The following is a 24,784-nucleotide window of genomic DNA, read 5'->3' as shown; positions in this document are numbered from 1 at the left end:
CGTTGTCATGCTGGAAGACCCACCCATGACCCATCTTCAATGCTCTTACTGAGGGAATTTTCGTGGTATCCAATCGCTAGTAATTACTATCTTGTCTCATCGCTACAACTCCCGTACGGGCTCGGGAGAGACGAAGGTCGAAAGCCATGCGTCCTCCGAAGCACAACCCAACCAAGCCGCAATGCTTCTTAACACAGCGCGCCTCCAACCCGGAAGCCAGCCGCACCAATGTGTCGGAGGAAACACCGTGTACCTGGCCCCCTTGGTTTGCGCGCACTGCGCCCGGCCCGCCACAGGAGTCGCTGGAGCACGATGAGACAAGGATATCCCTACCGGCCAAACCCTCCCTAACCCGGACGACGCTATGCCAATTGTGCGTCGCCCCACGGACCTCCCGGTCGCGGCCAGCTGCGACAGAGCCTGGGTGCGAACCCAGAGACTCTGGTGGCGCAGCTAGCACTGCGATGCAGTGCCCTAGACACCTGCGCCACCCGGGAGGCCCGTCCTTCTCTTTTTGAGCTGGGTGTTTGAGTAGGCAAAACTAGCTAACTGCATTCTCTAGCTAAAAAAATACAAAATCTCTCTTGGTTCTCCTTAATTTTTAAATAATTACATTTGTTCAAAACTGTTCAACAATTGTCTTTCTTTGAGTCAACTACTCACCACATTTTATGCACTGCAGTGCTAGCTATCTGTAGTTTATGCTTTCAGTACTAGATTAATTCTGATCCTTTGATTGGGTGGACAACATGCCAGTACATGCTGCAAGAGCTCTGATAGGTTGGAGGACTGTCCTCCAGAAGTTGTCATAATTACTGTGTAAGTATGGAAGGGGGTGGGAACCACGATCCTCCTAGGTTTTGTATTGTATTGTTTGTATTAAGTCAATGTATCCAGAGGATACACCATGACTCTACCCTAGAGAGTGCTGTTGAGGCTACTGTAGACCTTCATTGCAAAACAGTGTTTTTTAATCAATTATTTGGTGACGTGAATATATTTAGTATAGTTATCTAAAAGGATAATTTTAATGTTTCACTATTTTTATTTGTATGAAATTCACTGAGGATGGTCCTCCCCTTCCTCCTCTGAGGAGTCTTCAATGTGCTTTGACCCTAACTGATACTAAACCAGGCTAGGGGTTTTCTAGTTCCCACCACAACTTTACTTCTTGTGTTTCTCTTCTTTTTCGCCACTGTAACCCACTCATTCTCACTCTCTGTGCTATTATCTCCACCCGACTCACTAGCAGTTTAAAACAAAACCACAGTTTCCGCCATCTTTTCCTATACTCTCCTTCATTCCGAATCATCCGGCCGCTCTTTGAGCCACCTTCTGTTCTACTCTGACCCTAGCCCAATATTGGACTAAAGGTGCCTAACGTTACTCCTTAGTCCAAAGACTTTACATGTTCTGTTTAAAGGCCGAATTGGCTCAGGAAGCCAAAACAGACAAAAACTCAATCTAAATGTGAATTGATTTTCAATTGCGGTACGGTTCTAGAAACATAAATCCCTCTACTTTCACATCACATCAAAATAATTTCATAAATGCAAAATACACCGTTTTAACACATCTGCAGCAGACAGTATTTTTCAGCGAAAACACATTTGTGGCACCTGTCTTCCGTTTACACACAGGTGTTCAGAGACTCAGATAGCTAATTAGCACAGGTGGTCCACTCTGTCTTCCATCTGTTTTCCGTAAACAAGCGCCGTAACATGGAAATATGGCCATGTGGGAACCCTTACCCTATAAAAGGTGTGTATCAATGTAACCTTTATTTTATTATTATTTATTGACGATATGAAAGATAAAAGGTCCTTATTCTTCCAAAACCGTACCGCAAGCGATGCGTATTCATTTTCAGACCAAGCACCACAGCTTTTAAGAAAACTACCCCCTACAGAAGATACCTTCGTCCAATTACTTATGTGTAATGTAATGGAACTGAGAGTCATGATCAAGGGCTACTCTGACCCTGGCAACCTAAACCTGTCTCTCACGCACTGGACACTCCTGATCCTCAGCAACATGGGCACTCCCACAATTGACACGTTTTTTTTTCTCACCAATACTACACATTCCTTTGTCCCATGCCCTCCTGCATACTTCTCACATCTCGGAATCTCCCTACTACACACTGCTACAACATGACCATAAGCTTGGCATCTGAAACACCTTAATGGGTTCAGCACAAAAGCTCTCATGGGATAACTGACATATCCTAACATGACTTTATCAGATAAAGACTCTGCTTCAAAACTCAAAAGGACAGAGTGTCTTCTCAGTTTCACCACGCTCGCCATCAGGTCTACGTCACACCAAACGGCGGGCGTCACAGACTCAGGGAATCTTCAATTTCAGTTGCATCACCTCAACCCTTAATGTCACCCCAGTAATCACTCCTTTCAAAGGCACCCTGCTCCGGAGAGCAAAGCAAGTCACAGGTCTTGTCCCCAGGCGAGTGACACAAAGTGCCTTTTCCCTCTGGATGGAAGAAACAAATTAGATCATCACAAGTCCACTTCAAGCTACCTTTACCGACTTCACAGTACCCAACTTCTTTTCTACCCAGCCTGATACTACACATGGATCAGCCAAAAGGCAGGGATCCACTTTCTCCAAAAATGCAACTCCCACTGGGCCCGAATCATCCTTTGCATGACGTTCGGGCGAGGCTCAGACCACAGGTAATTCATCTTCAATCTCGTCAAGTAAAATTTCCGAGCCATCAGTATTTGGCCCCATTCTTCCTCAACACACATCTTCCCAATGCACTTGGCTCTTCTCCTTCTTCCTCGCTGTCCATAACCACATCTACCCGTTCACCATGCTCATACCGTGCCTTCATCCGCTGTACTGCTTGCAGAACATGCACTGATGGCCTTTCTCCAATACCCACCTTCTCTTCCTTAGCCCAATTTACTAGTCTGGCTATCTCCGGCCTCTCCATGCTCACAAAATATGGGTTACTCTGCCCGCTTGTTGACATCAACCAGTACGTCACATTATGACGCACCTAGCATGCGTTCTTCTTCTGTGATGTTTTATGGCGAATGACACGCAAAAAGATGACTGCACCTCTACATGCGTCTTCCTGAAGAAATGTGCCTGTCCATTAGGCTGCCTTCCTTGAACCCTCCATAAAGGTACACGTGAACTTAAAAATATACACTTCCGTTCAAAAGTTTGGGGGTCACTTAGAAATGTCCTTGTTTTTGAAAAGAAAAGCACATTTCTTGTCCATTAAAATAACAAATTTATTAGAAATACAGTGTAGACATTGTTAATGTTGTAAATGACTAGTGTAGTTGGAAACGGCAGATTTTTTATGGAATATCTACATAGGTGTACAGAGGCCCATTATCAGCAACCATCACTCCTGTGTTCCAATGGCACGTTGTGTTAGCTAATCCAAGTTTATCATTTTAAAAGTCTAATTGATCATTAGAAAACCCTTTTGCAATTATGTTAGCACAGCTGAAAACTGTTGTTCTGATTAAAGAAGCAATACAACTGGCCTTCTTTTGACTAATTGAGTATCTGGAGCATCTGCATTTGTGGGTTCGATTACAGGCTCAAAATGGCCAGAAGCAAAGAACTTTCTTCTGAAACTTGTCAGTCTATTTTAGTTCAGACTCCTCAAGTCCTCAACTGGCACCTTCATTAAATAGTACCCGCAAAACACCAGTCAACGTCAACAGTGAAGAGGCGACTCCGGGATGCTGGCCTTCTAGGCAGAGTTCCTCTGTCCAGTGTCTGTGTTCTTTTGCCCATCTTAATCTTTTATTTTTATTGGCCAGTCTGAGATATGGCTTTTTCTTTGCAACTCTGTCTAGAAGGCCAGCACCCTGGAGTCAAATGTAATCTATTACTTCTGTACTGCCATAGTAGTAGCCTATACTCAGATCCGGGCGGCCCTATACGCTCACTACGCAAGTTGCCTGGGGCCCCGCAAATTACGCAAGGGCCCCGCTTCCCCCTCGTGTCAAAGCAGGTGTCAATGTTTACAACTTCGATGAGAGGATGAAGCGGAACTATCCTTCATGAACAGAGAAAAACAACAACATGGAGAGTGAATTGCGGGAACCGCAAGTTTGATGTCAGCAAATAACACTAACATTAGGTTGATGTGCTAGCTTGCAGTGCATCTCTCTCTAGTCTGTCTGTCTTGCTAACCTAGCTGGGCAGTGCATCTCTTGGTCTGTCTATGTCTTGCTTGCTAGCCACTTCCAGGGCTGTGACTTTGTGCCTGACAAAAGTGAGAGTGAAATACAACTATTTATTACGTTTGATAAACGCCAATGGGCAACGGTGTTTATAATTTGCAGCTGGGAAAAGATAACTGCGTCGTGTGTGAACATGCGTTCATATTCACGTGCACGAAATGAAACTTGCACTTTCCAGCAGCAACCTCTGGAGACAAGTCCAGACAATATATGGCACTCCGCATAGGTGCACATAATTTTAAAATAAGACAATAATTATCTAGTCTCTCAGTCAAGGTTTAGTTACAACTCTGGACTAATGCAAGATGGAAAGCAATGGATTGACATTGACTATTGATTTATATATTGAATTTAAAATGTTGATTAGCTGTGCATACTGGGAAATACGGATGCACATCTCTCAGTAAATAATAACCATCAAGTATTCAGCCAAGCCATAGTATAAATAGTATTTTATATTTGAAAATGTATAAAAAGGAAATCTGGGGGAGCCAGTTTGAATGGGCCTGATGCAGCTGATAAAATGTATAATAGTATTTTTATCTATAATTTACAGGTGCTATGCTTAAGTTTGTCAGTAGAAGAGATGCTGTATCATCAACCAGTACAAGCACCTACTCAGTTGATCCAGATCCAGCCTCAGCCAGTACTAACACAGACCCAGTACAGCCGGCTTCAGCAAATACTAAAACAGACCCAGTACTGGCAGCTCAGCAAGTACTAACACAGACCCAGTACAGCTGGCTTCAGCAAGTACTAACACAGACCCAGTACAGCTGGCTTCAGCAAGTACTAACACAGACCCAGGTGAAGTACAGGCAGCCTCAGCCAGTACTAGCACACCCAGAGGTGTTCAGCCAGCATCAGATACAATAAGCTCAGACCCTAATAGAGCAGTTGCTGCTCCACCAAATGACCCAGCAGATTGGCCCCCAGTGTTAACAGACTTTATGAGGACTGAGTTAGTGCACAGAGGTTCATTCAAACCAGGACTGTATTTTTCTTACCCTAAAGACAAGTCTAGAAGAGGTTTCCATTCAGGCTTATTACAGAGACAGCTGTCAAATGGGGAAAAGATTACCAGGAGCTGGCTTTCATACTCAATCAAAAACAACGCTGTGTATTGTTTTTGCTGTAAGCTCTTTTCTACAAAAGACTACAAAATAATAAAGGAAGGCGTGAATGACTGGTCAAATATCTACGCCATTCTGAAACACCATGAGGGTAGTCCTGAACACACACACAATATGATTAAGTGGAGAGAACTTGATCTGTGCCTAAGACAGACTCTTGACCAGATACAAATGACAATTTTGGGGGCTGAAAGAAAGATGGCGGGATGTCCTTACACGTTTAATAAGTATCACCCAGACTCTGGCAGAAAGAAAGATGGTGAGATGTCCTTACACGTTTACTAATAATCACCCAGTCTCTGGCGGAAAGAAACCTAGCATTCAGGTGTTCATCAGACAAACTCTTCCAACCAGATAATGGAAACTTCCTAAGAGGTTGAATTAATGGCAAGAATTTGACCCCGTTATGGAAAATAATCTCAGCTAAATTAAAGATGGAGAGACACATCCTCGTTACCTTGGGAAGCGCACACAGAATGAGCTGATACAGATTGTGAGTGACAAGATTCTGGAAGCAATAGTGACTCAAGTAAGAGACTCAAAGTACTTCTCCATTATCTTGGACTGTACACCTGACATTAGTCACCAGGAGCAAATGTCCATTATTCTGAGAAGCATGGCTTTAAAGGGAAAGCCAGAGATCAAGGAGCACATCCTCGGCTTTGTGAATGTTGAGGTTACAACAGGCTTGAATCTGTCCACTGTCATCTTAGATAAGCTAAACGAGCTGAAGATTCCATTTGAAGCTTGCAGAGGGCAAGCTTAAAATAATGGGGCCAACGTGAAGGGCAAGCACCAAGGTGTACAATCCAGACTGCTAAAAAAAAAAATCCCAGAGCCGTGTTCATCCCATGTGGAGCACATACTCTAAATCTTGTCATTGCAGATGCTGCCAAATCTTCAAAAGATGCAGTTGGGTTTTTGGGGCATGTGCAAAAGCTCTTCACCTTCTTTTCAGCTGGCACACAAAGATTGAGTGTTTTGAAGAAACACGGGAACATAACCGTGAAGTCATGGAGTGATGCAAGATGGGAGAGTAGGCTCCAAAGTGTTCATGCAATCAGGTATCAGGCTTCTGAGGTTCGGGAGGCATTACTGGAAGCCAGACAGACGATCAACGATCCTGTGGCCAAAGTGAAGGCACAAGCACTTGCAGAGGAAGTTGGGTCCTACCGCTTCTTGATTTGCTGTGTCGTATGTGTGAGATACTGACAATGACAAACAAGGTGAACAAGCTCCTCCAATCCACCTCAATGCAGTTAGATATCGCAGTGAATTTAATCTCAAATGCAAAGACCTCTCTCACTACATACCAGGAAACTGGATTGTCTGAGGTCCAGACAACAGCCAAAAGCATTTGTGAAGAAATGAATGTGGAGGCTGTTCTGAAAGAGAAGAGACTGTGAAACAGCAAAACGCATTTCAGCTATGAGGCTCCTGATGAACCAGTGACTGATGCACTGAAAAACCTTGAAGTCAACTACTTCAACATTCAACACAGCGACTCCGCTGTGACATCCATGGATGAGATTTGAAACACTCAACCAGGTGAAAACCAAATATGGAGTGCTGCTGAACTTCAGCACTGCCTCTCAGATGTCCAGTGAATCTTTAAAGGCTCACTGCATGGAAGTTGAAAACTCTAACCTTCAGAGATGACTGTGACATCAGTGGAATGGATCTGACACACGTCATTCAGAATTGACCTGATCTGCCATCAGATAAGATGACTGCATTTGAGCTGCTTTCCTTTCTCTGTGAGAAAAACCTGGAGGAACTCTCAAAAAAAAAACCCTGGAGGAATTCAATAAATATTGTTTGTTTATACCTCCTTCTGTTCTGTATAGGTCTACTTATTCTTAGACCGACAGATGGAGCAAACTGTTTTAAAGGAGGGAGGATTGTAGTGGGAGCACTGGGGTGTCAGGTGTGAGTGTGTGGCAATGGCTATCGGTTTACATGTCTCACGGGTCAGGTAGGAGGGCCCCTTAGCAGAATTTTGCTTAGGGCCCCAGGGAGGTCAGGACCGGCTCTGCCTATACTATATCACATTCATTACCAAGCTTAATTGTATTGAACTAATTTTAAGTGTCCATTCTTTTCTTTTTATCTCTAAGCATATAATCATAATATTTCAAAATACAATCGCGGGAAAACAACCGTTGTTTTCGAGAATTTTTGCAGTACATACAACCGGCCTCACAACCAGTATTTGTCTCCCCTTTTCATAGGTTGCAGACAAGCCTGCATAGCTACGGGAAGTTGTTTTGAGTAGCGGGTGCTGAACACAAAATACAAAAAAGAAATCGGCATTGCATGCATCTATGCAGACTAACACAATCCAAGTCCTAATGTGATGAGTAGCCTAAGCATAGGACAAGATTCACTAACAGTATCACTGCAGCCTAAATTAATTTAACTCATGGCTGTTTGCAAAAAAGCCTGTTGTGAACAGCACGCACATTTCTTTATAGATTACCGCATAATTACAATGGGTTTGTGTGTGAGTGAGAGAGATAAGAGGGGCGTTGTAACTAAATGAATATACGCAAGATTGTGGCTAATAAAACTGAGCACAAAAAGAAACGGTTTCAATAGCATTGACAGCTATGCGAGCCATTGCGAAGAAAACCTCTGCCTTGTATCCAGCACTGGCAGGTGGAAAACTCACAGGGCCTTGCCCAGCACTGATTTGCTTAGTGGGCTAGTAAGCCTATATGCTTGCCATTATCAGGAGCAGACCTGCGAGCCATGGGTGAGAAAATGCCATGTTCCTAATCTAATATTGTTCTCATACCCCGTTCGCCAAGTTTAGAATTGTAAAAAAATTGAAAATAGATTTTCTACCCCCAACTTCATCGCAGGAAAACATCGTTTGGAATGAAAATCGCTATTGGTGTAAAGAGAAGACAATGAGACGGTCTTTTACTTATCAAAATTCTAAATTTGAGCGAACAGTAGTCTATCTTATTGGCACCAGCAGAGAGCATCGTCCATATCCCTGTGACTAAAACCTGCAACATTTTCTCTGTACCCCATGACAAAGTGTAGAATTTCAGAAGATAAGCTTTAAAACAGTTTGCGTCATGAACAGTGCTTAAATAGATGTGGTGTGCGTGCAGGTGCAGGATTTTCCCCTATGCTGAAAAGGGGGGGGGCCTGAGTGAAAAAATTCTGGAACAAAAAATGTGCTTGCAAACATTCCGACTAGACTTTCTAAGATACTTTACAAGATAGTATCAGTCAACAGACATTAGTACATACTTTTTCAGAGCAACAGTCAGTATAACAATGGAGATTTCCTATGTTCCTGTACTTTGGCTCTCCCCTCTCAACCATTACTTTCAGCCAGGTATAATAGAACTTGTTGCCCATCAGACAAGTCAGGTAAAGTACTTGTTGCACATTAGACAACAGTCACTGGTTGCTGTTCATTTACACAACTAATCTTGGAAAGGTACTCAATTTATGAAGACTACTGCAAATGTCTTCAAAATGATAATTCCCAAAGTCAGCATAGTTTTGACCAGTTCCTCTTTTAATGAGCGGCAGCCAAGTGCGTTTAAAAATGTACCTGAAAGTCTAGTCGGAATGTTTGCAAGCACATTTTGTAAGGATTCCATCAACAAAGAAAATAAGTTAGACAAATTCCCTTAAAAACGATTTTAATATGCAGGTTGCAAATACTTTGTTAAAGAAAAAAATATTTTCTGCACCATTGTATTAACATAGGGTAAATAGATCCACAGACAAAAAAAAATCTAATTTTAAAACATGTTTCCTTTTTGAGAAGAGAAGTTCATTGATGGGTAGACCTATCTTTTAGGCCAATTACGACGGACTCCTCTGCAAGATGAATAAAGAAAACCAACAGTGTTATTAGTGGAACAATCAAAACTGGAATTGTGATAGGCATAGAAAATGGATATGCATGGATGCACGTCACAATGGTAAAATGTAAACTGGAGACACCCGCCATTTTCTAGCTAGCAAAAGTAGAAGTGTTAATTAACTGTAAACAATTTTAGGTGGCTAGCTAAGCACCATGTCTAACTGTGGCTAAGCAATTAACTTATTTACTTCTTTTTATTTTATTTTTATTTTTTATACAGCAAATATCTTTGCAAGCAAGTGCGATGGTGTCTCCAAAACAGCAAGCATGAATCTTGTTACCTTTCGGATTTTCCATCAAAAAAGGACATACTTCGGTTTCCAGCACAGGCGTTCGATTTTTGTGCTTTTGCATTTTTCTACAGAAACCAAAAGGAATGTTCACTTGATATTACAATAATCATGAGAACTGTTACTTTCCCACAAATATCTTGCCAGCGTTAAAGGTAGACTTAGCAAGATGATGTTGAATGCACAATGTACACACAGTGGGTCAATTTGGCAAATGTAATAATTATAACTTGATGTTAATAATACCTTTTTCCTGGGTTCATGGCCTTGTCTGTCTGGATCAAACTGTTTACCATCATTTCCTTTGGCCCCTAGAACATCAAAAAATTATTTATTTCACCACATACAATGAGAAAGGAAGGTCATGTGTGGAGATGCAAAATAATCTCATCAGCCAACTACAAATATCATGACCAAAGTCAGATAGAACATAAACAAATACATGTGGTTGCATACCAGCAAAGACCTTGAAATCTGACTGGCTGTAGTCATACGGTTTGAAAACCAGAGGTGGTGTAGAGTCCTCGTTTTTCTTCTCAGCAGCTTTCATTAGTTTCTTGTTAGGTTTTGGGGTCGACTCTCCTGTCTCACTGGCAACCCTCTCCCTTTTCTTTCCTCCTGGTTTTATAGATTCCTGATGGAAATGTAAACACAATGTAATGAGATAACTTGCCTGCACAGAATTGAAAACGTTTTCTTATAGCTCTGAAGAAATGTGAAAACTACCCACTGAAGCTTGCTGACGCACAGTCGCAACATTCTGAAGTGATTCCTGGTAGCTCTGCTTGGCCTTCTTCCTTTCCTCTGTAGGACAAGAAATCTCACAATATTCACAAAGGATGGTTGGAAATAATATTAGAAAGTTAATTTGAATCAAGTCAAGTACACCACACCTGCTGCTGCCTTTGCCTCTTCCTTCGCTTTCTTTCTGGCCTCTACCTCCTTCTGCTGCTGTTCCATACTCTGCAGCTTCCATCTATTACTGATCTGTTGAAACATCGTGGATAATATAACACAAGCAGGACAAATGAAGTTCGACAGTTCGAACTTCAAGATAATATTGACCATCTCCGAGTTCAGACTTCAGTGGCATCATTTCTGCCACAATCATTATGAACAAATATCAATGAATTAAATACCTCATATATTTTCGTAGAGGGGTCGAACTTAGCATTTTTGGAGATATGGATGTCGTTTGACGGTAGATACTAAAAATAAGAGGATGCATTATAGCAACACAAAACAAAACACATCATTGGTTAACCAAGCACTACCAGGTCAATGCATCTTACCATTCGGAAAGGGTTCTGAAACGACTCGACAACCCTGCATGCTTTCTGTTGAGCCACTGTGAGGTGACCAGGGTATTTGACTGTGTCCTCCTTCAAAAGAAGCACAAAACACACAAGTCACCAACCGACATCATTACAGTCACATTTCAAACAGTTTTATAACAGACAACAAATCTGAGAGGTGTACTGTAGTGTACCATTCATTCATGGGCCAAAACACAAACAGACAGATAGTTCTTACCTCAAACAATGTGATTTTCGCTGAAACCACTAGACCCATCATTTTATGCATGTCAACCTCCTCTCCCTGCTCCTCGTCAGAAAAGAGTGCCCCCTTTTTGGTTGAGAGTTCTGAAAGTAGACGCAAAGTACATTTTCATTTGTTTAATTGACTATAGCCAAGGACAACAATGTTAACAATGGACTTAAGATATATCTTACCATTTGGGGTAAAGCTGGGGAAATCCCTTTCAGAGACTCTGGATGTATCATGAGGACCAAAAAGAGGAATTTCTGGCTGCAAAAAGAACCAATCCATGGCACTTCAGATACAGGCAGTTTTGCTCATAAATGACCTGTGAAAATGTATAACCAAGTGGATGTGGTATCAATTAATTAGTTTTACAAACCTTTATGGGCGTGAGTGCTTTCTTCTTCTCAGCCACAATTTCAGCCTATATACACACACACACACACACACGGAAAACATTGATTAAAGTGAAACCCATGGTATAAAACGCAGGGGGCAAACTACATGCCCTCCATGACACCTACAGCACCCGATGTCACAGGAAGGCCAAAAAGATCATCAAGGACAACAACCACCCGAGCCACTGCCTGTTCACACCACTACCATCCAGAAGGCGAGGTCAGTACAGGTGCATCAAAGCTGGGACCGAGAGACAGAAAAGCAGCTTCTATTTCAAGGCCATCAGACTGTTAAAACAGCAATCACTAACTCAGAGAGGCTGCTACCTACATTGAGACCCAATCACTGACCACTTTAATAAATGGATCACTAGTCACTTTATACAATGCCACTTTAAATAATGTTCACATAGCTTACATTCCTCATATCATATGTATATACTGTATTTTATACCATCTATTGCACCTTGCCTATACCGCTCGGCCATCACTCATCCATATATTTATATGTACATATTCTCATTAACCCTTTTAGATGTGTGTATTAGGTAGTTGTTGGGGAACTGTTAATTACTTGTTAGATATTACCGCACTGTCGGAACTAGAAGCACAAACACAAGCATTTCGCTACACTGGCATTAACATTTGTTAACATCATGTGTATGTGACCAATAAAATTTGATTTGAGTACCTTTATTCACTAGTTACTTATTTGACACTATAACAGCATCAAGTCACCCAAACCAAGATGTGTCAGGCTGGTTAGCAAGGTTGTCATCATTGAAAATAGATACTACTCAATAAATTCAGGTAGTTGATTGGGGTTAAATATAGTAAACAATCAACACTGCCCCCAGGCATGTCTCACCTTGAGAAGGGGCATCTCCCTGGCCTGCTGCACCAATAGGTGGAGCTCGTTGACCTGCTGCCGCACCAATGGGGGGACAGGGTTACAGCAAGCAATGATGCCCTGAGGCTCTCTGGTAGAAAAAAACAAACAGATGGGGATTGTTTAACATGGTATTAATGTTTGTGTGTGCATGCGCACAGGTGTGTGTTTTTTTTTGGGGGGGGGGGCAGGCATCTCTCAACTTACTTGGGCAGGATGTCAGAGATCTTAATCATCATATGATTGGGCAGGACATATCTGAAACACACGGCAAGCAAGTTTAAATAAAAGTCATATACTTAACAAAAACCCTTGCCATTTTCATTATTTCTATCTCAGTTTGAGATGAATCAGGTGATTTTACATCTCAAGCAGTGTGAGAGGTGCTTACTGGGGAAAGAGGGTAGGAAATATAAAAACAGTTGTATGTAGCAGACAGTATAAAGCTGGCTTTCATAGACCAACTTCACAATCCTAACCAAATACTCTTGAGCATCAGCTCCTAAGCGAGCAAACGGCAAATGGGTCCATAGGCAAGACCCTCCCTACCCAGTGCTCTCATCCTCCTGTCTGGCCAGCTTGTCCCTCCAGCCGTACAGCAGTCGGAAGGCAGTTAGCTGCTGCGTGTTGAACGCCTTCTTCTGCTTCCTCAGCAGGTCCATGTAGGAGTTCTCAGTGAAGATTGGCTTCATGTATTTCTGCAGAGAGGGGTTTTCGTTGTTAGTGTCTGAACAAGTTAACTAGGCCTAGGTGGTGCGGTAATGTTCTGTCGCGCTATTCAGCTTGAGAAGCATACCTTCAATGAGATGTCTTTGCTTTTGTGCCAGACCATCTGCAGCAGGGCAGGCTGCCCGTTGCCCACTTCCCACAGGTCCACCCTCAGCCGATCGTAGACATAGAGGAGGTAGTGGGTATCTGCCCGGGCATACTGAAACATCTCATCTGGCAAAGGCCTAGGGAAAATCAAAAGCAATTCAATCAAATCATATTTTGCACCCAGGCCAACATTAACAGATTTAAGTGAAAACTATTTAGTACACATTCATGAACAATCAGAGCACACATGAACATCTACAACATCAAAGTGCATAATAGAGGGTTAGCGAAATGACATTACCGTATTCTCCAGTCTGCCAGTTGGTAGCGTTTGTCAGAGTCCACGTTGCAGAACAGCTTAAGCAAGTGGTCAAGCGAGTGCCTGCCCAGGTTAAGGGTACGTGATGCCTGGTGGGTGTCAAACATGTTGACAATGTAAAGGCCTAAATCCTTTTGCAGCCACTCAATATCAGAATCGGCACCATGGAAAACCTGCAAAAGTCATATAAACCTACATTAGTGACTCAAATTCTAGGCTATACTGAAGTTTCTGTAAACTGAAATGCTAAGCCTGCTACCATTGCCATTATTGGGCATTGTGCTGTGAAATCCAAAATGTGCCTAGACAACCAGGCAATGACCTTGACGATGGCGGGATCTGTGAAAGCCTCATTGAGTATGTACAGCTCACTACGCAGCACCAAGGTGTCTATAATGAAGTCTTCATCCCGTGTTGAAATCTGCATCAGGCAGGTGATGCCCAAAAAACTTCTGTAGGAGTGGTGCTAAGAAAGAAGATACACATGATTCAACAGAAAATAGGATGGGTAGGACAGATGAGGTCACAAAAGGCTAAAACTAGCAAGCGTTAATTTTCCCCATCTTTAAAGCTTAGTTATTTGAGGTACAATTTACCTCCAGATCTACTGCAAACTCCGACGTCTTGGCCAGTTTCTCGTTTACTGCCACCAGATCCTCCAGATTGTCAATGAATGAGCACTTTGTCTCAGCAAGTGGTTTGTACATCTGAAAAATCAAAACACAGAAAATGAAGTCTGGCATCAATTGAGAAAATGTGTCACACAAAGATAAAAAAACAGACATTTCCTTAATCGTGCTAGAGGCGAACTTGACTAATATTAGCTTTCAATAAAGATATCCAACAGCTTTCAATAAAGATATCCAACAGCTTTCAATAAAGATATCCAACAGCTTTCAATAAAGATATCCAACAGCTTTCAATAAAGATATCCAACAGCTTTCAATAAAGATATCCAACAGCTTTCAATAAAGATATCCAGCAATGTCAAGGTCAACAAAGTGTCAGGCGTCATGGTCAAAATGCTTCATGACCGTGTATTTAGCTATTCAAAAATAAAAGTGACACCGGATGGACTTGACAAGGTCTCAGGCATGATAATGCACATTTTCGTTTGCAGTAAAGTAGCCCAATGTTGCAGGTTTTGCTGAATATATTATTGTAATCTGCAACAAGCACCCATGTGGGGCATTTTCAAGTGAAAATATTGGACTTTATTATTTCCTATATACTTTCATGGTTGTTTTTATTGACTCTCCCCTTTAACTGCCCCTAATACAGGGATGAAACTAGACACCTTTTGTCGAAATTCACCGTTAGGAAACCAAAATAGTTTGTATCTTGCTAGCTGGATCGAATTATCCGATATAGCGTGCCAGAGAAATGTTGAGCAACATTAGCCAACTGAACTGATCAAATAATTTAGTTTATGGTGTGAAAATAAAGTCAGACAGCTAACGTTAGCTAGTTAATGTTACAACATCAGATGACCCAACGTTAGTAACCTAAACAATTCGCTCTAGTATGATAACGTTACACGACTCCTTGCCGTTCCTCAAGTTAGAACGCGTTAGTTACTTACTGGACCCTGGCAATCTGAAATGTTAACTAGCTAACGAACTATCTGTGAACTAATGTTTTCCCTCCACAGTACAGTAAATTCATTTTCAGAATGAGAGAATTGTGTGAAAATGAGGTGTTGCTTGTTAAACAGTTAAGTGTCGCTGGGGCTGGCTTAAGCTGGATGCCACTATAGAGGTGAAAGGACCACCACACACTTTCCCTCTTTCTCACTTTTTCAATACAGTGGATAAAAAGGGGTATGACAGGTGTACTCTCTGCCTGAAAGAGATCAATTATGTCAACAAAGGGTATCATGCTCTGCTGGCACATTGTACACTTTCTGCCTGTGGACATCTGTTCTACAATGTAATAATGTGCAGTAGCCCAAAGATACTGCTTTTGTTGTGTTGAATTTGACAGTAACACTTGTGAGTGAGGGGGGGATTATTACATTTTTTTACTCAGTGAACTTTATTTTTGCACACATGTAGCCTTGTAGACTGATCAAGTGCACTATAGTGGCCACTATAATATAACAAATTCCTCGTTTGGCCGCCTCTCCTTCCAGTTCTCTGTTGCCAATGACTGGAACGAACTACAAAAATCTCTGAAACTGGAAACACTTATCTCCCTCACTAGCTTTAAGCACCAGCTGACAAAGCAGCTCACAGATTACTGCACATAGCCTATCTATAATTTAGCCCAAACAACTACCTCTTCCCCTACTGTATTTATTTTGCTTCTTTGCACCCCATTATTTATATTTATACTGTGCACATTCTTCCACTGCAAATCTACCATTCCAGTGTTTTACTTGCTATATTGTATTTACTTCGCCACCATGGCCTTTTTTTGCCTTCACCTCACTTACCTCATTTGCTCACATTGTATATACTTATTTTTCTACTGTATTATTGACTGTATGTTTGTTTTACTCTATGTGTAACTGTGTTGTTGTATGTGTCGAACTGCTTTGCTTTATCTTGGTCAGGTCGCAATTGTAGATGAGAACTTGTTCTCAACTTGCCTACCTGGTTAAATAAAGGTTAAATAAATAAATAATTGGGCCACTATAATAGAGCAAAAATAGAATGCCTGTTTGTTTCATTCTATTTCTACTTAACTTCTTATGGCTGGGGGCAGTATTGAGTAGCTTGGATGAATAAGGTGCCCAGCGTAAACTGCCTGCTACTCAGGCCCAGAAGCTAAGATATGCATAATAGTAAATTTGGATAGAAAACACTCTGAAGTTTCTAAAACTGTTTGAATGATGTCTGTGAGTATAACAGAACTCATATGGCAGGGAAAAACCTGAGGAAAAATCCAACCAGGAAGTGGGAAATCTGAGGTTTGCCTATCCAATATACAGTGTCTATGGGGTCATATTGCACTTCCTAAGGCTTCCACTAGATGTCAACAGTCTTGAGAACATTGTTTCAGGCTTCTACTGTGAAGGATGAGGGAATGAGAGCTGTTTCAACCAGGTGTCTGGCAGAGTGCCATGAGCTCACTCAGGCGCGCCCCCGTGAGAGGTAGCTGCGTTCCTTTTCGTTTCTAAAGACAAAGGAATTCTCCGGTTGAAACATTATCGAAGATTTATGTTAAAAACATCCTAAAGATTGATTCTATACATCGATTGACATGTTTCTACGAACTGTAATGGAATTGTTTGACTTTGTCTGGCCTGCGCGTCATGAATTTGGATTTTTAAACTAAACGAGCGAACAAAAATAAGGTATTTGGACAAATTATAGACTTTATCGAACAAAACAAACATTTGTGGAACTGGGATTCCAGGGAGTGCATTCTGATGAAGATCATCAAAGGTAAGTGAATATTTATAATGCCATTTCTGACTTCTGTTGACTCCACAACATGGCGGGTACCTGTATGGCTTGTTTTTGTGTCTGAGCGCCGTACTCAGATTATTGCATGGTGTGCTTTTTCCGTAAAGTTGTTTTGAAATCTGACACAGCGGTTGCATTAAGGAGAAGTTTATCTAAAGTCCCATGTATAACACTTGTATCTTTTATCAATGTTTATTATGAGTATTTCTGTAAATTGATGTGGCTCTCTGCAAAATCACCGGATGTTTGAGGCAAAACATTACTGAACATAACGCGCCAATGTAAACTAAGATTTTTGGATATAAATATGAACTTTATCGAACAAAACATACATGTAATGTGTAACATGAAGTCCTATGAGTGTCATCTGATGAAGATCAAAGGTTAGTGATTCATTTTCTCTATTTCTGTAAATAAGCCTATTTGAAATCGGACACTGTGGTGGGATTAACAAGAAGAGTATCTTTAAAATGGTGTAAAATACTTGTATGTTTGAGGAATTTTAATTATGAGATTTCTGTTGTTTGAATTTGGCACCCTGCACTTTCACTGGCTGTTGTCAAGTCAATCCCGTTAACCTCTTATGGCTGCAGGGGCAGTATGAGTAGCTTGGATGAAAGGTGCACAGAGTAAACGGCCTGCTCCTCAGTCATAGTGGCTAATATTTGCATATTATTATTAGTATTGGATAGAAAACACTGAAGTTTCTAAAACTGTTTGAATGATCTCTGTGAGTATAACAGAACTCATATGGCAGGCAAAAACCTGAGAAGTTCCACTTCCTGTTTAGATTTTTTCTGAGGGTGGCAGAGTTTCAACCAAGCTCTCATTGAAATTACAGCGAGATATTGATGAGTTTTCACTTCCTGCGGCTTCCACTAGATGTCAACAGTCAATATAACTTTGTCTGATGACTCTAATGTGAAGGGGGGCCCATAGGAGACAGGAATTAGTCACCGCTGACCACGCGCATTCACGTGATAGGCAGCTCCGTTCCATCGCTCAACTTAAGTCAATCTAATTCTCCGGTTGGAATGTTATTCAAGATGTATGTTAACAACATTCTAAAGATTGATTCAGTACATCGTTTGGCATGTTTCTACTGACTGTTATGGAACTTTTGGACATTTTGTCACGTTATAGTGGACGTGCTTTGTGACGTTGGAATTGTTTACCAAACGCGCTAACCAAAGTAGCTAATTGGACATAAATAACTGACATTACCGAACAATTCAAGCATTTATTGTGGACCTGGGATTCCTAGGACTGCATTCTGATGAAGTTCACCAAAGGTAAGGAAACATTTATCATGTATTTTCTGGTTTCTGTTCACTCCAACATGGCGGCTAATTTGGCTATTGTTCTGAGCGCCATCTCAGATTATTGCATGGTCTGCTGACACAGCGGTTGCATTAAGGAGAGGTATATCTATAATTCCATGTGTATAACTTGTATTATCATCTACATTTATGATGAGTATTTCTGTTGAAACGATGTGGCTATGCAAAATCACTTGATGTTTGTAACGCGCCAATGTAAACTCAGATTTTTTAAATATAAATATTAACTTAATCAAACAAAACATGCATGTATTGTGTAACATGAAGTCCTATGAGTGTCATCTGATGAAGATCATCAAAGGTTAGTGATTAATTTGATCTCTATTTCTGCTTTTTGTGACTGCTATATTTCGCTGGAAAAATGGCTGTGCTTATTGAGGTTTGGTGGTGACCCAACATAATCGTTTGTGGTGCTTTCCCTGAAAAGCATATTTGAAATCGGACACTTTGGTTGGATTAACAACAAGATTACCTTTAAAATGATATAAGACACATGTATGTTTGAGGAATTTTAATTATGAGATTTCTGTTGTTTGAATTTGGCGCCCTGCACTTTCACTGGCTGATGTCATATCGATCCCGGTAGCGGGATGCAGCCATAAGAAGTTTTAACAGGATCTCAGCCGAAAGAAGTTAAGATGTTTTTTCCCCAAGTGCAATATTTAGATGTGCGTGGTCACAATCATTCTATTATAAAAGGCTGGCATGGCAAACAGCAAAATCAGTGTATTGTTTTTTCTTAACTTGAGTGTCATTTGCAATAAAGTCGAGGCAACAAATAATTGGAATGCTTTCCTTACATTTTTTTGTGTGCTGTGAGTTAGGTTCACATTAACCACTTTATTTTACACAGACTGATCATGTAGGTCATATTCTTTGTTTAATTAGTTAAAACCTGCATTTCCCCCTAGAAGGGATTATTTGCATGTTTCAGTGAAAAAAAGAGAGAGAAAAATAACCTTTTTGGGCCCTCACCAGTTTGCATCCATACTAATAGAGTCCATCGTTAAGTTTGCCAACACAACAGTGGTGGGCCTGATAGCCGACGAGACAGGGAGCAGGTGAGAGCACTTGCAGTGGAAAATTACATCTCCCTCAATGTCAGTAAAACCAAGGTGATCGTGGACTACCGGACACAGGAGGGGACACCCCCCATCTCCATCAACAGGTTGCAGTAGAGGGTCAAAAGATTCAAGTTCCATGGCATACACATCACAGAGGACCTGACATGGACCAATCACACAGACAGTGGTGAAGGCACAACAGCGCCTCTTCAACTTCAGGCAACTGAAAAAAACTTGGCATGGGACCTCACATCCTCAAGAAGTTCTACAGCTGCACCAATGAGCATCTTGACCGACTACATCATTGCCTGGTAGGGAAACTGCACCACACAAAACCGCAAGACTCTACAGAGGGTGGTGAGGATGGCTCAATACATCACCGGGGGCGGGCTCCCTGCCCTCCAGGACATTTATAGCATCCGGTGTCTGAGGAAGGCCCGGAAGATCAAGGACTTCAGTCACTCGAGCTATGGACTGTTAACTCTTACCATCTGACCAACAGGCTCTGAGACAGCTTCTACCACCAGGCCATCAGACAGATAACCCTAGCTGTCTACCTGCTCAGACCTGCACCTCAGAGACTATTTGCACTGACTCTCCACACAAGCACACAACCACAAAGTCAGTGCTGCTGTTCTATTTTATAACATTTATTCAACTGTGCGACCAAAACACTATCCATTTTATATTTGTATACAGTCATACTTGTCATAGCACATTAATATGTACTGTATATACTATTGTGCACATATCAGTTATAATACTATATCGGCAGTGTATCGGCAGTGAACTATAATACATATATTAACAGAAAATGGTCAACTTTAGCTCATACCTTATAATTACTAGTAATTTTTTATTTGACCTTTGCATATTATTGATATTGTACTGCAATGTTGAGTGAGCTAGCACAAAAGCACTTCACTGTACTTTTATATCGGCAGTGAACTGTGTATGAGACTAACACAATTAGATTTTGAGTCCGTTAAAAGAGTCAACTTGAGCAAAGTGAGATGTATAATCATTGATCTACAAATAATATTCCCTGCTAAATAATAGGTTTTGTGCGAACAAGATTCAGAGCCTCCCCTGACTCAGGCAATCCCCCCACCAAACACACACACGCACAACCAGACATTGATTATAGACAACTTGTGTAAATAACATTTCCTCTAACTCTTTACCTGCAGCGACACTAGCAAGATAATGCTTGAAATACCGGTAAAAGCAGTGTCTAATTTTATCGGCCAAAACGCAGGATCCTAGTTATGACGCTATACCTCAAATAAAGTGTTAACCAAACAATTTACCTGGAGTTCAGGCTTGGACAGAAGATTCTCGGGTAACGCAAGGTGATCCAGTTCGTATTGGTATGGGTGAGCGAACCTATGGAGGAAAAATTATAGCAATGTCAGATGGGATATTATCACATTTCTACCTTGGAACAAGAGAGTACACTGACTCAGAATGTCTTACATGTCTTCTACATGCTCCTGAGTTCTCTGCTGGTGAATGAAATCAGCAAGGGCGGCAGGGACATCCAAATCCTCTGGTCTCTCTTTGCGAATGTGTTTGTTGGTAAAATCTACGACAGGAAATGTGGGATCAATGGACGTCTTCATCGCACTTCATTATTGCATGTACAATTTATTTAATTGGTACTTTTTAGTAAATCATTTTGTATTTTTGGCAACTACATGGAACACAATGATACATAGTTGAGTTATCTTATGAACCCTTAAGAGGCCAAAAGAGTTGTGATCAGGTGATCATATTGGGTAATACAATGCTGATGTGTCATTTCTAAATACCAGGAAAGTGTTGGCACAAAAATTATGTTACAACTGAATTTATTTGAAATTATGGCAAACGCGACTTACATGAAGGAAGTGGTTTTACTGCATTGGGCTTGACGAAGATCTTGGGAGTAAACGGTGTGTTGCTATTGTCAACTTTTTCCCGGAATTTCAACTGAGGTCTGGTGACGTTTTTGGCTTGGAGGAGTCGGAATGTCTCTGAACTACGTCCAGAACCAGAGTCACCCCCCTGTTCAATAAAGACAAAAAACAATAATACTACCATAGAAGAGGAACATTCCAAACAATGTTAGAAACATTAACTTTTCGTTAGATGTGGACATTTTATCTCCACTTCCTACCGCCAAAAGGACAACCGGTAAAGTACACTAGCTTTCAAAAGTTAAGGGTCACTTATAAATGTCCTTGTTTTTGAAAGAAAAGCAATTTTTTTGTCAATTAAAATAACATCAAATTGATCAGAAATACAATGTAGACATTGTTAATGTTGTAAACGACTATTGTAGCTGGACACGGCCGATTTTGAATGGAATATCTACTTAGGCGTACAGATGCCCATTATCAGCAACCATCATTCCTGTGTTCCAATGGCACGTTGTGTTAGCTAATCCAAGTTTATCATTTTAAAAGGCTAATTGATCATTAGAAAACACCTTTGAAATTATGTTAGCACAGCTGAAAACTGAGGCGTCTTTCTCAAACTAGACACTAATGTACTTGTCCTCTTGCTCAGTTGTGCACAGGGGCCTCCCACTCCTTTCTATTCTGGTTAGAGCCAGTTTGCGCTGTTCTATGAAGGGAGTAGTACACAGCGGTGTACAAGATCTTCTATTTCTTTGCAATTTCTCGTATGGAACAGCCCTCGTTTCTCAGAACAAGAATAGACTGACTAGTTTCTGAAGAAAGTTCTTTGTTTCTGGCCATTTTGAGCCTGTAATCGAACCCACAAATGCTGATGCTCCAGATACTCAACTAGTCTAAAAGGCCAGTTTTATTGCTTCTTTAATTAATACAACAGTTTTCAGCTGTGCTAACATAACCCTTTTGCCATTTTCTAATGATCAACTAGACTTTTAAAATGATAAACTTGGATTAGCTAACAATGTGCCATTGGAACACAGGAGTGATGGTTGCTGATAAATGTAGATATTCCATTAAAAAGAAAATCTGCCGTTTCCAACTACAATAGTAATTTACAAAATGAATGTCTATACACTGTATTTCTGATCAATTCAATGTTATTTTAAAGGACAAAAAATGTGCTTTTCTTTCAAAAACAAGGACATTTCTAAGTGACCCCAAACTTTTGAACAGCAGTGTACGGTTAAATATTTTTTTCAACATTCTGTCTAGTAGAGATTATTGTGTCTTTTACAGCGACTTCTTTCAGACTGATATCCATGGAGTAACATGATAACAGTCGTGATGTTTAGACAATAGTTCTGACAGGTTTGTAATTTTGTGGCCCCTGTGCCAAGAAGCTTTGTTTCTGCACCTTACGATTCCAACTGGATACGACAATCTTAGGGGGCTGAAAACCTGCGGGCATGACAGGTTGCTGGCTCCTGTTGACTCCGGCAGCATCATCAAGCAGAATACCCTGAAAAGCATTTTTTTTTTTAAAGTGTTGACTTCAGAATAATTCCCAAAATAATGGGGAATTAGAAAAGTGATTAGTTCAGAATATGCTGCCACTTTGGTATACATACCACTTTCTCAAGAATTACATCATTGGAGTCAACCACCAAGTCAAATCTTTCCTCCAACCCCGTCAGTTTGTTGCGGTCTCTCATGTGAGCTCTGCAGCCATGGTGGTGCATTATCTGACTCATACTGATCATGGGAAGAAAAAGACAAACATGTTGGGAAGATGGTGCATGAGTGACTTTTATGCCAACCATTTTTCATGGCAGCAATGTCAAACTGTTTACAATCCAGTACTACTTTACCAGTATGTACATGTGGCCCGACCACAGCTAAGGGACGTTTTCTTATGGACACAGACCTTAGCCGTGTTATATTGGCCATATACCACAAATACCCAGGGTGCCTTATTGCTATTATAAACTGGTTACCAAAGTAATTGGAGCAGTAAAAAGAACACCCGTGGTATATGGTCTGACATATCATGACTGTCAGCCAATCAGCATTCAGTGCTGCTGATGTGAAGACGGGTCATAATAATGACTGGAGTAAATGGAATGGTATCAAATGTATGGAAACCATGAGTTCGATACCATTTCACGAATTCCATTCAAGTCATTACTATGATCCCATCCTCCCCAATTATGGCACCACCAAGCTCCTGTGAAATAAAGCAATGCATTATGGGGTTACAAATTATAACTCACCAATGCAACAGTCCATCTCCTTGAGTTTCACAGAATTCTTGAAATCCGGGGAAGCTGCGATATAAGTCATATTCATCCCCTACTTGTGGTAGACTGGCAGATGCCTTGGTAGCTGCTACGACAGTGCCAAGTCCATACTATAGAAGAGAAAGGGTAAGGCTTACTCAAAGATAAAATTACCTTTATGCATAATCCATCTTGCTAGCGTCACCAAAAATGGATATACTGACAAGATACATGGTTAAATGCTACTATGCTCATACCATGAATAGCAATCTCAGACAACTCCGAGTGTTTTTTCTCAAAGTTTCCGGGATGTCACGTGTCCTACTCACAGCAGTACACTCTTAACTTAACCATTATGAAACTTCTATTCGAGCAAATAAACAAACCTCTCGTAGAAAAGAAGTCATAATTTTTTTGTTGTTGACCCAATGTGACATTCTCATTGACCTCCATACAAAATATCCTTGCTTTGTCTAAACAACGAAAAAACTCCACCTGCTGGTGGCTGGAGGGAGACAGGTTTTACGCTGAGTTGGGCCTCTGGTATTACTGTGTGAGGATTCTCCCTAGCTAGGTAGCGAGAAGTGGAACCTGGCGTGACCATCCTGAACACCCGAGACAAAGCTCTTGCTTATGTTGTGCATAAATTATTTTGTTAGAATCCATGTTAAAGCATTAGATCGGCTTGCTAACGTAGCTGCTGCTACTACTACTACTACGAGACATATAGCTAACGTTAGTTAGCTAACGTTAGTTGGTCCACGTTTTACACGCTGCAGACACAGTACAGCTCGTTAGCCAGCTCACTACCTTCACAAATGCATCCACATCCTTGAAACCGGGACAAAACTCGTTGTCCACACCAGCTGGGTCTTCGTTAAGAGATTGATTATTATTTTGTTTGTTACTGTTTGAAGAATCCATCTCTAATTTCTGTACATGCGAGTGGCAGGAAGCAACCGCGCTTGGTTTTTCTTCTTCACCATTGGATTTTATGGGTAACACTAACATTAGATGAGCAATAGCGCCACTATCCGGACTGGAGTATAGAGCAGAGACAGAACGCACCATATTTCAGTTGGTTTGAGTAACTTTGAAAAATATATATAGCATATATCACTCACATACAATTAAAACCCCTAAATGACTAGAGTGCCCTTAGTAAAATAACCCTAGAATTGTTTGTTCTGTCCCCCATCTCCCACTGCTCAATAGCCTATGATCTACCAACTTGCACCCACCCTGTGTTGGCACTACTGTGAAATGCACAAATATTTTATTAAGC

At 41.1% G+C, this 24,784-nt stretch overlaps 1 protein-coding gene across 1 annotated transcript; it reads right to left on the bottom strand.

Annotated features, from left to right (window-relative positions):
* Positions 1–9,013: 9,013 nt before the first annotated feature.
* On the bottom strand, positions 9,014–24,492 carry exosc10 (exosome component 10). The gene is made up of 25 exons (XM_071371923.1): positions 24,310–24,492; positions 23,494–23,630; positions 22,852–22,975; positions 22,638–22,742; positions 21,206–21,371; positions 20,802–20,910; positions 20,636–20,711; positions 14,108–14,218; positions 13,834–13,977; positions 13,494–13,684; positions 13,173–13,329; positions 12,926–13,074; positions 12,584–12,634; positions 12,356–12,467; positions 11,469–11,513; positions 11,281–11,356; positions 11,081–11,190; positions 10,840–10,929; positions 10,687–10,755; positions 10,441–10,534; positions 10,278–10,351; positions 10,004–10,181; positions 9,794–9,858; positions 9,539–9,615; positions 9,014–9,211 (listed from the first exon to the last, which is right to left on the bottom strand). Exons 1-25 carry the CDS (start codon positions 24,421–24,423, stop codon positions 9,181–9,183), a joined length of 2,655 nt encoding a protein of 884 aa, XP_071228024.1. The 5' UTR covers positions 24,424–24,492; the 3' UTR covers positions 9,014–9,180.
* Between the last annotated feature and the right edge of the window lie 292 nt (positions 24,493–24,784).

This window comes from Salvelinus alpinus, chromosome 28 (genome assembly GCF_045679555.1).
Source record: "Salvelinus alpinus chromosome 28, SLU_Salpinus.1, whole genome shotgun sequence".
Lineage (NCBI taxonomy): Eukaryota > Metazoa > Chordata > Actinopteri > Salmoniformes > Salmonidae > Salvelinus > Salvelinus alpinus.
This window is presented reverse-complemented; position numbering and strand designations above follow the sequence as displayed.

Excerpts from the sequence above, each read along its gene's own strand:
- exosc10 (XM_071371923.1), bottom strand. The coding sequence starts at position 24,423 with ATGGATTCTTCAAACAGTAACAAACAAAATAATAATCAATCTCTTAAC. Across the intron at positions 13,685-13,833 it reads CAGATCCCGCCATCGTCAAG|GTTTTCCATGGTGCCGATTC; the intron begins GTCATTGCCTGG and ends TGACTTTTGCAG. Across the intron at positions 11,514-12,355 it reads GGGAGATGCCCCTTCTCAAG|GCTGAAATTGTGGCTGAGAA; the intron begins GTGAGACATGCC and ends GTGTGTATATAG.